Source organism: Oncorhynchus keta, chromosome 27 (assembly GCF_023373465.1).
Source record: "Oncorhynchus keta strain PuntledgeMale-10-30-2019 chromosome 27, Oket_V2, whole genome shotgun sequence".
NCBI lineage: Eukaryota > Metazoa > Chordata > Actinopteri > Salmoniformes > Salmonidae > Oncorhynchus > Oncorhynchus keta.
The window spans coordinates 41,079,096-41,092,570 of record NC_068447.1 but is presented as its reverse complement, the minus strand read 5'-3'; the positions used below and the strand labels follow the sequence as shown (position 1 = coordinate 41,092,570).

Below are 13,475 nucleotides of genomic sequence, written 5' to 3'. Positions count from 1 at the left end.
AAAAAAAATTCAAACTACCAAGGTGCCATGAAATCCCATATTTGTCATCTTGATTATCAGTGCCCAAATCTGCAATTTTCAACCCGTATACATACGGTTACAAGCGTAAAGGACTAATGAAAATAACTCCAAAACATATGTTCTATCATTTATTTCCCTGAGCCTGCTTTGGCCCTTGAAATGCTCAGTCTGATCGTATTGGCTGTAGGAAACAAATTTGAAGAGATTTAGATACACAGCCCTGATTGGCTGATAAGATGTTCTAGAGCCCACCCTCTTACCCAGATGAACAGTTGGAAAGAAATGAAGGGGCTGCTTTTTCCACTTGGAACCGCTTGGACCTTATAGTTTCCTCTTGCATAAAGGGGGTGGAATTATGAGGTAATTAAGTCACGGTCAGAATACGGTGTATCTGTAGACACACCACCGCCACACCTTGATTCATCTTCACCCCCAAACGAATAGCAGGTGAATAGCAGGTGAATAGCAGGTGAATAGCATGCTATTCTCATGCTTAAGTTCAAGGTCAGAATACGAGAAAAGAAAAGTGCATAGAAAGAGAATCACATTTAATTTACACACACTGAACTCGAGTCGGAATTCCCCCGTATAGCCTATCTGTACCATCTTTTCATAGGACAACCCTGTTTTTACTGAGTTGGCATATTGAGTTACAGAACTGTCCCTTTTCAGTGTTTTGTGTCTCACAGTTTGGGGAGGAACCCGTTTTCCGCCGAGACAGTATAATGATGCATTAGCCTAACACTTTGATGAACTCCATTATGGGCCAGGTGGTCCCAGCTCAGTTTGGGCTCTTGCTAACTCTGTTGCTGTCATCTTGTTTTGTTCAAATACCAGAGCATGACTACATCAATATTACTATGCTTGGGTCAGTAGGACGTTCATTGTTTTTGGGGTGGGTGAGTCAAATGTTCAGATCATGTGCTAGAAATTAGTTAGTGGTGTACAGAGTATCCCCTAAAATGTTTTCAATGATTTCAATCACTGTGTATCATAACAGACCTCATGACATGAATGAGTATGAACAGAAGGGACACTGAAACTACGGTAACACTATACTTGACACCCAGTACGGTCATAACCATGTCATAACAGCTGACATAACCTGTCATAATATGGTAATAACACTATGACCCATATACATGGATCTTACCGACAGTGACAAGTCAAATTCAAGGACTTAAGTACTTTTTCCAGCACTAATATTTTCTGTATTCTATATCAATTTGTGAAGAGAAACCATCTATTAATGTGTTTGATCAAATGAAAAGATTCTCTAACTCACGGAACCCTATTTACATTTTAGGGGACCCCACATGGGTCCCAGACCCCAAGTTCGGGAACCACTGTACTATTAACCATTCTCCCTGCTTGCTTCAATGTTTCCACGCTCTGTGTATCTCCTTTATTGAAGCCAGAAGGCCAAACGGAACGCGAACAAGCGTGTACACGCTGGAATTAGAATGCACAGAAAATTACAGAAAACAACGTCATCAAAAGCTTCATGTTCTTCAAACTAGAAAGCAAGTCAACTTCTTTGCCTACCCAAAGCAATGCTCTTTCGCGATTAATTTGATTTAGCCTTCACTCACCACTCTGTCTCGCTACTCACTGTAAAGAAAATGTATTTTGTTGTGATAACTTATGGTAGTCCATGTTTTGATTATAGCTAGCTTCATTTCTGTCGACTGCTCCTGTTGAGATCAGGCTCCGTTCAACGTTAGATTCTAACTTAATCCGTCTAACCAGCTAGCTACCTGGCTATCAGCCAGAGCCCTTGAGCTACCTATCTAGTTAATCTGTCTGACTGAAATATCCACGCCTATTTACCAGTTGTACACTAAGTCTTTGAAAAACAGTTGGGTTTTTTGGTGGCAAGAGTCAAGGGGTGTTAAAAAAATCCCACTGTGAGCGGCGTCTCTCTGCCACTGTAGGTCTGGACTGAGGTAGTTCTTTTCATTTATGTGGTCCTTCTGTGGCTCAGTTGGTAGAGCATGGCGCTTGTAACGCCAGGGTAGTGGGTTCGATTCCCGGGACCACCCATACGTAGAATGTATGCACACATGACTGTAAGTCGCTTTGGATAAAAGCGTCAGCTAAATGGCATATATTATTATTATTATTATTATTTTCACCTCTCGGCCTATGTCGTGGGCAGAGTGGAGAGTGAATGTGAAGGTGGAGGAGCAGGAGGATATAACGAGCATACATGACTCCACTTGTTCGCAAATGTAAGCGCAATTAGCTTTTGAGCATTGATCAACGCTGGGAACGCAATAATATGCGGGTAATCGATAACTAAATTTTAAAAAAAGGTGAGTAAACGCTATTTCACAAATAAAAAGGTGCATGAACAGCGTTTACCCTCTACATCCCTGGATGGGTCTGGCAAAACCATTCATAAACATCAATATCCTACCAGGCAGGCTGGAATTTACATCTGCCCGGAATTTTAGCTATCGATGGGATGTTCGCCTAATCAGTCAGGTATGTACCTGCCTGGCTGAGTGGCAGTGTGGATGGAATGAGCAGGATTGCCTGGCAACCAGAGTGCATAACACATGGGGAAATAAAATTCGGTAGTCTGCCTGGAAATTAATTTGCAAGACCAATATATTTTTCTAATCTTTTTCATATTAACATATTTGATAATTTATCTGTACTTTTTAAATACCGTCTTGCTAAAACATCAGATTTTCAAGGTATTCCAGTACTTGGATTTCAGAGTGTCAAATTCAAGTTAAAACCTGTTAGACCTATAGGGGCAGTATTTAATTTTTGGATAAAAAGACGTGCCCGTTTTTAGCGCAATATTTTGTCACGAAAATATGCTCGACTATGCTTGGAATTGATAGTTTTGGAAAGAAGACACTCTGACGTTTCCAGAACTGCAAAGATTTTCACTGTGAGTGCCATAGAACAAAATCTACAGGCAAAACCAAGATGTTTGAGTGACCAGGAAATCAACAGGATTTCTGGAGGCACGTTTTCCATGATCTCCTTATATGGCTGTGAATGCGACAGGAATGAACGGACACTTCCTATCGTTTCCCCCAGGTGTCTGCAGCATTGTGACGTATTTGTAGGCATATCATTGGAAGATTGCCCATAAGAGCCTACAATTACCAAGTGTCCCGCATGGTGTCTGCGTGGAAATTGGTGCGCAAAAGTCAGGTCCCAGTATTTTTCCATCCGAATCAGAGAAGAATGCACGCTTCTAGGACTGGCATTTCAATGAAGAGATATATGACAAAACACCTTGAGGATTGATTCAAACAACGTTTTCCATGTTTCAGTCGATATTATGGAGTTAATTCGGAAAAAAGTTCGACGTTTAGGTGACTGAATTTTCGGTTAGTTTCGGTAGCCAAATGCATAGTAACAAAACGGAACGTTGTGTCCTACACAAGCATCTTTCAGGAAAAACTGGACATCTGCTATGTAACTGAGAGTCTCCTCATTGAAACATCTGAAGTTCTTCAAAGGTAAATTATTTTATTTGATCCCTTTGCTGGTTTTTGTGAATGTTGCGTGCTAAATGCTAACGCTAAATGCTAAGCTAGCTATCACCACTCTTACACAAATTATTGATTTTCTCTGGTTCTAAAGCATATTTTGAAAATCTGAGACGACAGGATTGTTAAGAAAAGGATAAGCTTGAGGACAGGCATATTTATTTCATTTATTTTGCAATTTTCAGAAATCGCTAATGTTGCGTTATGGTAATGAGCTTGAGGCTGTAGTCACGATCCCGCATGCGGGATGGGGCGGCCTAGCACCTTGCACCTGCATATATTTACACCTGTTGTGACATACATTGCATTCTTTTATGTGGCTGGTTATGACACCTATATAAGAGTGTCAACAACCACATTAATCAAAATTCAGTTTTTTTCCCTGCCAAGAAGTTTCCTTTTGCTTGTTTTTTTTCTTAATCATATATTAAATAACTTAAAGAAAATACACTTTATGACACTGTCATGAAGCATTATGACCATTCTGTGTCACTTCACTTGGACTAAGAAAATACACTATGATCATCATAAGCCAGATAGGCCTCACATATATCGGGGCGGCAGGGTAGCCTAGTGTTGGACTAGTAACCGGAAGGTTGCAAGTTCAAACCCCTGAGCTGACAAGGTACAAATCTGTCGTTCTGCCCCTGAACAGGCAGTTAACCCACCGTTCCTAGGCCATCATTGAAAATAAGAATTTGTTTTTAACTGACTTGCCTAGTTAAATAAAGGTTTAAAAAAATATGCCCCTATATCAGTCATCAGTCAAAAAGAAGGTGTCTTGTCCCGCTCCTGAAACACACTAAGACAATCGTGAAGAGGACACGACAAAGCCTATTCCCCTCAGGAAACTGAAAAGATTTGGCATGGGTCCTCAGATCTTCAAAAGGTTCTACAGCTGCACCATCGAGAGCAGACTGGTTGCATCACTGGCTGGTATGGCAACTGCTCGGCCTCCGACCGCAAGGCACTACAGCGGGGAGTGCGAACGGCCCAGTAAATCACCGGGGCCAAGCTTCCTGCCACCCAGGACCTATATACCAGGCAGTGTCAGAGGAAGGCCCGAAAAAATTGACAAAGACTCCAGCCACCATAGTCATAGACTGTTCGCTCTGCTACGCGGTACCGGAGCGCCATGGTGCAAGAGGCTTCTAAACAGCTTCTACCACCAAGCCATAAGACTCCTGAACATCTAGTCAAATGGCTCCCCAGACTATTTGCCCCCCCACACACACACACCACTGCCACTCCCTATGTGGGGCTGCAGGTAGCCTAGTAGTTGGACTAGTAACCGAAAGGTTGCAAGATCGAATCCCCAAGCTGACAAGGTAAAAATCTGTTGTTCTGCTCCTGAACTAGGCCGTCATTGAAAATAAGAATTTGTTCTTAACTGACTTGCCTAGTTAAATAAAGTTTTTTTTCATTTAATTTTTTAAAATATGAATAAGACACCATACATGTGGTCTGTGGTTGTGGGCCGGCTGGATGTACTTCCAAATTTGGAGGCAGCTTATGGTAGAGAAATGAACATTAAATTCTCTGGCAACAGTTCTAGTGGACATTCCTGCAGTCAGCATGCCAATTGCAGACTCCCTCAAAACTTAAGACATCTGTGCGTTACAGAGAAGACATCCTCCTCCCTCATGTGGTACCCTTCTTGCCGGCTCATCCTGACATGACCCTCCAGCATGACAATGCCACCAGCCATACTGCTTGATCTGTGTGTGATTTCCTGCAAGACAGGAATGTCATTGTTCTGCCATGGCCACCAAAGAGCCCGGATCTCAATCCCATTGAGCATGTCTGGGACCTGTTGGATCGGAGGGTGAGGGCTCGGGCCATTCCCCCCAGAAATGTCAGGGAACTTGCAGGTGCCTTGGTGGAAGAGTGGGGTAACATCTCACAGCAAGAACTAGCACATCTGGTGCAGTCCATGAGGAGATGCACTGCAGTACTTAATGCAACTGGTGGCCACACCAGATACTGACTGCTACTTTGATTTTAACACCCTCCCCCTTTGTTCAGGGACACATTATTCCAATTCTGCTAGACACATGTCTGTGGAACTTGTTCAGTTTATGTCTCAGTTGTTGAATCTGGTTATGTTCATACAAATATTTACACATGTTAAGTTTGCTGAAAATAAACGCAGTTGACAGTGGGAGGACGTTTCTTTTTTTGCTGAGTTTATATGTTGGGTACAGAGATGAGGTAGCCATTAAAAAATCATGTTAAACACTACTAAGTTGCATGAATCCATGCAACTTATGTGACTTGTTAAGCAAATTTAAACTTATTTAGGCTTGCCATAACAAAGGCGTTGAAATACTTACGACATTTCATTTTGAATTAATACATAATTCCACTTTGACATTATGGAGTATTGGTGTGTAGGCCAGTGAAAAAAAATCTAAATTTAATCCATTTTAAATTCAGGCTGTAACACAACAAAATGTCAAAGTCAAGGTGTGTGAATACTTTCTGAAGGCACTGTCAATGTGTAGCCTAATACATGGGCATGGGGAGAGTTACAATCTTCAACCAGTTTACAACCAGAATTAATTGCAATCTCGTTGTGATGACATTTCAAACCAGTGGATCTGCTGGGAACCCTCTTGCCACTCATAACAGGCTCACCTGAGTGTGTCTCCATTCTTCAGCATTCTTTTGTAGCGCTCCTGAAAGCGTACAGCACGCACGTCTCTGATCCTCCTCCTCCAGTTCAGGAACCTGTAGTGTAGGTTGATGTCATCCATTTGACTTGAGGTCAGGATTGGCTAAATCCAGTGAATTCAGGTAGGGCTATTGTAAAAACCAGCACACTCAGTAGCTTTCCAGAAGATGGGTTGGTTACCCCTGTATTTGAGGGATGGGTGAAAGGGTGAGTCAAATTCTCTACTTGGAAGCGAATTGGTAGAAACCTAGGTGAGCAAGGTGCAAATTACAGGGGAACCAGGAGGGGCTCAGATCCCCTGAATGAGACTCTAGCTCCCTTAAACACAACAAAAGTCAAACTTTGGGGTGTCTCTAAATAATGCTAATTTAACCATTCTCCTATTTGTTTAAAATGTAGTGGTAAATACAGTGGGGCAAAAAAGTATTTAGTCAGCCACCAATTGTGCAAGTTCTCCTACTTAAAACGATGAGGCCTGTAATTTTCGTCATAGGTACACTTCAACTATGACAGACAAAATGAGGAAAAAAATTCCATTAAACCACATTGTAGGATTTTTAATGAATTTGTTTGCAAATTATGGTGGAAAATAAGTATTTGGTCACCTACAAACAAGCAAGATTTCTGGCTCTCACAGACCTGTAACAACTTATTTAAGAGGCTCCTCTGTCCTCCACTCATTACCTGTATTAATGGCACCTGTTTGAACTTGTTATCAGTATAAAGACACCTGTCCACAACCTCAAAAAGTCACACTCCAAACGCCACTATGGCCAAGACCAAAGAGCTGTCAAAGGACACCAGAAACTAAATTGTAGACCTGCACCAGGCTAAGGAAGACTGAATCTGCAATAGGTAAGCAGCTTGGTTTGAAGAAATCAACTGTGGGAGCAATTATTAGGAAATGGAAGATATACAAGACCACTGATAATCTCCCTCGATCTGGGGCTCCACACAAGATCTCACCCCGTGGGGTCAAAATGATCACAAGAACGGTGAGCAAAAGTCCCAGAACCACACGGGGGGACCTAGTGAATGACCTGCAGAGAGCTGGGACCAAAGTAACAAAGACTACCATCAGTAACACACTACGCCGCCAGGGACTCAAATCCTGCAGTGCCAGACGTGTCCCCCTGCTTCAGCCATTACATATCCAGGCCCGTCTGAAGTTTGCTAGAGAGCATTTGGATGATCCAGAAGAAGATTGGGAGAATGTCATATGGTCAGATGAAACCAAAATATAACTTTTTGGTAAAAACTCGACTCGTCGTGTTTGGAGGACAAAGAATGCTGAGTTGCATCCAAAGAACACCATACCTAATTTGAAGCATGGGGGTGGAAACATCATGCTTTGGGGCTGTTTATCTGCAAAGGGACCAGTACGACTGATCCGTGTAAAGGAAAGAATGAATGGTGCCATGTATCGTGAGATTTTGAGTGAAAACCTCCTTCCATCAGCAAGGGCATTGAAGATGAAACGTGGCTGGGTCTTTCAGCATGACAATGATCCCAAACACACCACCCGGGCAACGAAGGAGTGGCTTCGTAAGAAGCATTTCAAGGTCCTGGAGTGGCCTAGCCAGTCTCCAGATCTCATCCCCATAGAAAATCTTTGGAGGGAGTTGAAAGTCTGTGTTGCCCAGCAACAGCCCCAAAACATCACTGCTCTAGAGGAGATCTGCATGGAGGAATGGACCAAAATACAAGCAACAGTGTGTGAAAACCTTGTGAAGACTTACAGAAAACATTTGACCTCTGTCATTGCCAACAAAGGGTATATAACAAAGTATTGAGATAAACTTTTGTTATTGACCAAATACTTATTTTCCACCATAATTTGCAAATAAATTCATTAAAAATCCTAATGTGATTTTCTGGATTTTTTTCTTCTAATTTTGTCTGTCATAGTTGAAGTGTACCTTTGTTGAAAATTACAGGCCTCTCATCTTTTTAAGTGGGAGAACTTGCACAATTGGTGTCTGACTAAATACTTCTGACCCACTGTATATATCTCCCTCACTAACTTTAAACGTCAGCAGCTGTCAGAGCAGCTTACCAATCGCTGCAGCTGTACACAGCCCACCTGTAAATAGCCCATCCAATCAACTACCTACCTCATCCCCATATTTAAAAATAATAATAATAATTGCACTATTTCTACTTGCACATCCTTATCTGCACATATATCACTCCAGTGTACATTTCTAAATTGTAATAACTTCGCCCCTATTGGCCTATTTAGTACCTTACTTCATTTGAGCACACTGTATACATATTTTTCTATTGTGTTATTGACTGTACATTTGTTTATCCCATGTGTAAATCCCATAAAGCACTGCTTTGCTTTGTCTTGGCCAGGTCGCAGTTGTAAATGAGAACTTGTTCTCAACTGGCCTACCTCTTTAAAGGTGAAATATATATATATATATATACTTTTTTTAAGCCTAGTGGAGGGTAAACACAAGTAAATGATGATGACACACCTTTGTCTGATAAATGCATTGAACTATTGGGAGTGTTTTTGTTTTTTTACTGTGACCAGCAATCAGAGTTTTACCCACCACTTGTTTTACCACTACATCACTGGCTAACGGTAGGCCTGTTAGAAGTTTATGGTAATACACATTGTAGACTACTAGCCTAGTAAATTGACCATATGTGTTAGGGTGTCCATCCTGTTTTCCTGGAACAGTTTCAGCCCCATTTCAGGTGTCCCGACTTTTCAGGCTACAAAAAAGGTACATTTGTCATACAATACGCATAATTTAATGTAGGCCTAATCAATGAATGACATTAGGCACACTTTGTGTTTTGTAACAGATGTCTATTTCCATTCATCAAATGGCGAGTATAGGCTACATGCAGTTTGGATGCTGTAATTATTTTGGAGTGGACTAACATGCACTTCTTTAAATGGTTTGTTTGACAATCAGAATACAATATAATGACTTGTGTTCATGCTAAGCGCGTGTACTCTATAGAGAATGTCATGGTATAATTCGCACAGAGTTTGGGAAACCCTTAGCTATTGAAAACTATCAAGCATTCTGCCTTCTCCCTAGTTTTCAGGCATTAGCGTCGCCCACGACAAAGCTCATGTAAACTTCAATCTCGAGGCTTTGTTCAACTTTCAGGAACGTCAATAATCATCCCTTGCGATATGGCTTTCGAAACATATGGCCCTTATCTTTCATCAGCGAGAAAGAATCCTTCAAATAAATTAGGCACTTACTCTAGTAGTTTTGCACAGGTCCATACAGCTATGGGTGCCCCCAGCCAACGAAACTTCCCAAGTCAAACTTGCACACGGGTGTTTGGAGCCTGCTAGATAGCTAATTAGCAGAGGTGGTCGCCTCATATTTTCCGTAAACAAGCGCAACATGGAGATATGGCTGTGTGGGAACACTAACCCCATAAAGGTGTATATCAATTTAACCTAAGTTATTTAGCTAGTGGCTAACGTTACCGGTATTAGCAAAACAATTTGAGCAACGCTTCAGTAGCTAACGTTACCTACGTAGCATACTAGCTAGCTAGCTCACATCGGACAAATAGATTCCCTAGCTACTAACGTTACTGGCTTGTGAACTCACTTGCGAGAGCGGTGGCTACACAGCATACCACTATTCTTGTGAATTGCTTACCATTTGTCCAGTATGTGTTTAAATAATTAATTCAAATGTGCTTGTATTCATTTGGTAAGACTCCAAAACTTTACAGTAGAAAAACGTTGCAAATGTATGGCGCTTCCTACTGACATCAGACACCGGTAACTTCAGTGAGCCAATCAAAGCTAGCCATGAGAAAGACTGACAAGCTGTGAAACCAATTCCACATCAGAATCATAAAATCATATTTTGTGATATCGAATAGGTCTGTCTGTGTACAGAGACGTGTTTCAAGAGGCAGTGGTACTCCCTGATAAAAGGAACCAATGAGATATTGTAAATAGTTGTTCCCACAATATGAATTGTCCTGGACACAGTATCTCACTATCTGAGCTAGTGACGACTTGTGCCCTTGATTTACCCTATGGGAAAACCGTTTGCTACCATAGGCCTTGGACACAAATGGAGTTTCCCAGATACTGTAGTATTAGGTGGTTGAAAAGTGTGGAGGGCATGCAGTCATTGTAGTCTATATTTTGTGAGAGGAGGAAATAATAGGAGTAGCCTACATCTGACTCAACAGACACCTGAGAGGGGTGGGGGTAGAAGGTGGGAGGAAAAATGAGTAATCCAGGGAGTGTGGAAAAAAAGAGCCCCCATTGGTCTGGCGTGTCTCTTGGAACATTCTCCTGACAGAACATGTGGAAACAAACTAGCTAGGGCTGTAGCTCCTGTAGCTAGCATTGATGGGAACACAAGACGGCAGGTGATTTCTGTTCTTAGTGCCAAGATTAATCCTTCCTAATAATAACACCAGGCGGCTGACGACCAAGAAGGTTTTCACCAAGTGGGGTTCCGGAACTATTGCGATGTAGTCCAGTTTGTGAATGTCTATGGGTTCCGGAGCTTTGGGAAGTATTGACCTGCCGCTGTGTTCTAGATAGAATTTTTCCCTAAGATACAGCAGGTGGTCCAGCAGGTTGGTCAAGAGCCAATCATGTATATATGTGCCCTTATGTTAGTGGTGCATTGCCATTACAATTTCAATGTTGTTAGATCAACATCTTTTTAATTCCTGGTTAATGCTCTCTGAAATGCTCATTTGTCTTTTGATATCGTTTTGTTGATGTTGCCTCATGACAACAGTTTATTGTCCTTACAGGAACCTCCTTCATGGTAGTGACCTCAGACAAACTATAGCACCCAACATGGGTTATACCTATGAGATAGGTGGCCTGGATAAAAGTGGATTTCTAACCTATGGGGCTCTAACACTTAGAAATAGAATTAGCCATTGTAATTCTATTGGTTCATTAGAGTCATTCTAATTCTAATGCGTCAATCTAAATCTCTGCTCTATGATCCTCCAGCTAAGGCTGGCTTATCAAATTAACTGTAATCTACATTATAGCCCCATATCAATTGTTATTCTATGCCTACTTTAATCACAACTCTAAAAACACATAGATCCTCTTTTTTACTACATACAATGGAACTGTAAGTTGTATGAAGAGGTTTGAGGCTCAGGATGGGTGAGAGTGAGTGATCTCTTGAAGATGGCGCCAGTGAAGCAAATCTTAAACGGTTGAGTGCATAGATGGATTGCATTATTAGTAGCTGCATGCCTGACACAGCCTTTCCCTCTTACAGTCAGTATGTACATTCCAGCTCAAGCAAGTCCTCCTTAATTATCCAGTGGATGCCTCTTCCAATACAAACAATGGCAGCATGGGCAAGAAAATCAGAATCTACCATCTACTGTCCCCTCAAGACTGAATAACTTCTTTATATGATTTAGTCCACACATATCGAGTTTGTAAAAAGACTGCTGAGAAATCAAGACAACCTCTTATGAAGCTTCACTAAACTACGTTCGTCAAAACGGTTACAATGTGTTAAATACCCAGTCCTGCCATTATCAAGATCTGTCATCCCTGGTCTCAATTCACGTTCACTATAGTTTGGCAGGAGGTGGGATAATCCCCCTAGTGGAACGATACCAATTCATCCAACATTGTTTGATCTGGAAAAGATCCAGCAAACTCCAATGGGTTATAGTTATGCACATGTATTACACAAAGTGGTACATGATATGCCAGCTTCTGAAACATTGTGTTTTTCATGGCAATCAGTTTACATTAAAACACTTCTACTTCTGGAACCCTTTCTTAATTAACATTTGGCACACATCTGTGTAGATCCTTATTACATTGTACTTAGGAGGTAAAATAAGGTATTTGTTTGGTTATTTTAACTTTCACCATTCTTCTGTACACGGACAGTTCAATATCTATTTAATTATCTGCAATTGGATCAGTGGTTGTAGTTTTAATTGGTTTATCAGTTACTTTTTCATGTAGTACCTCTTTTGTGAGATCCAAGCAGTATTCTGTATTCTTCTGTGGTCAGGGTTGACAAGAGTATTAGAACAACTCCCATAAAGCTAGACATTGCAGTCAGTATAGCTGAATGCAATTCTATACCTTGCCGTAATTGTTACCATGGCAAATATGATCAGAATGGTCTGACTGACATCAATGCATAATGGGGAGAAAGTGTATATTTTGTCATGTATACTGTTTGTACATGTAAAATGTTTAACATTACTATGGAAAGGGGTCAGTCTATGGGGGTGTGCTGATAAACAGTAGAAAAAGAAGGGGTGGGGGAGATTTAGCTAATTTCCAAAAGGAAAATAATCCACCCCCCCACCTCTCTCTACTCCCTCTCTGCCTTCCTCCCTCTCTCTCTCTCTCTCCCTCCCTCTCTCTCTCTCTCTCTCTCTCTGAGTCCCAGCCCCTGAAGGTGTCATAACTGTGCTCTCTCTCTCCCTCTCTATCACCGCCTTTCAGATCTTTAAAAGCTGCTGCTTTGCTGTGTCTCTCTCGATCTCAATTTGTCTCCTCTGGCACTGCAGGGGACTCCTGGCTGCCTAACGATTGAACCGGCTAAGCACCAAGCAAAGCTGAAGAGACGGAGAGAGGACAGAGAGAAAGAGGAGAAAGAGATAAATATACATCCAGAAATAGCATCAGCCACAGTTGACTGACAGAGAGAGAAAGAGAGAGAGAGTGTGTGTGTGGAGCTTAACCTGAGACCTGGACAGAAAATGCCTCTCCTTTCTAACTTAACGACTATTGTCTTGTTGCTGATTGCTCACTGCGGATCTTGGATTCTGGCTAACCGCTTGGGCCCCTACAAGGGTTGTCCCTCTTGTAGAGAATCTTTGGGGGCAGGTCGGGCCCCCCGGGACCATATTGGACAAGCAGGCAGCACATCCATGTTGGCCCAGGGAGAGCCCTGTGGTGTGTACACCATGAGCTGTGCCAAGGGGCTGCGCTGCGTGCCCCCTCCTCAGGAACACAGCCCACTCCAGGCGCTGCTGCAGGGCAGGGGCTTCTGCACCAAGCACAGCAGGACCAGTCCCACGGAGAGGCCCCACCCCACAGGTAAGACTGAGACACACACCACTGGCACATCTAATATTATTAAATTCAGCTCTGTATTGTGTGTGTTAGGGCAATTATACTACAGCTTAGCTTATCAGGTAAGACTGATAAGTAAGAAACACATTCTCTTATCATCAGTGTGAGGATTGTATGCTATGTTGGTGTGCACCAAAAATAAATGCTAGTATTGTTTTATTATAAGAGTATG

The 13,475-nt window shown here is 41.9% G+C and overlaps 2 protein-coding genes across 7 annotated transcripts in view; one reads left to right on the top strand and one right to left on the bottom strand.

Annotated features, from left to right (window-relative positions):
• The window catches only part of spryd3 (SPRY domain containing 3), a 94,017-nt gene extending 84,038 nt beyond the window's left edge, over positions 1–9,979 (bottom strand). Inside the window, exons 1-2 of one of the 4 annotated variants that reach the window (XM_035739139.2) lie at positions 9,855–9,979; positions 6,174–6,392 (exon numbers count right to left, since the gene is read on the bottom strand). In XM_035739139.2, coding sequence (XP_035595032.1) covers positions 6,174–6,292 — 119 coding nt within the window. In that variant the 5' untranslated portion in view covers positions 6,293–6,392; positions 9,855–9,979. Of the gene's footprint in view, positions 1–6,173; positions 6,393–9,442; positions 9,570–9,854 lie in introns of those variants that run through there. The other 3 variants (XM_035739143.2, XM_052482436.1, XM_035739140.2) reach the window with 3 other exon arrangements.
• Positions 1–13,475, top strand: part of igfbp6b (insulin-like growth factor binding protein 6b) — a 73,548-nt gene that overhangs the window by 57,588 nt on the left and 2,485 nt on the right. Inside the window, exons 1-2 of one of the 3 annotated variants that reach the window (XM_035739146.2) lie at positions 8,927–8,948; positions 12,736–13,267. In XM_035739146.2, the coding sequence (XP_035595039.1) occupies positions 12,928–13,267 (340 nt within the window). In that variant the 5' untranslated portion in view covers positions 8,927–8,948; positions 12,736–12,927. Of the gene's footprint in view, positions 1–8,926; positions 8,949–12,627; positions 13,268–13,475 lie in introns of those variants that run through there. The other 2 variants (XM_035739145.2, XM_035739144.2) reach the window with 2 other exon arrangements.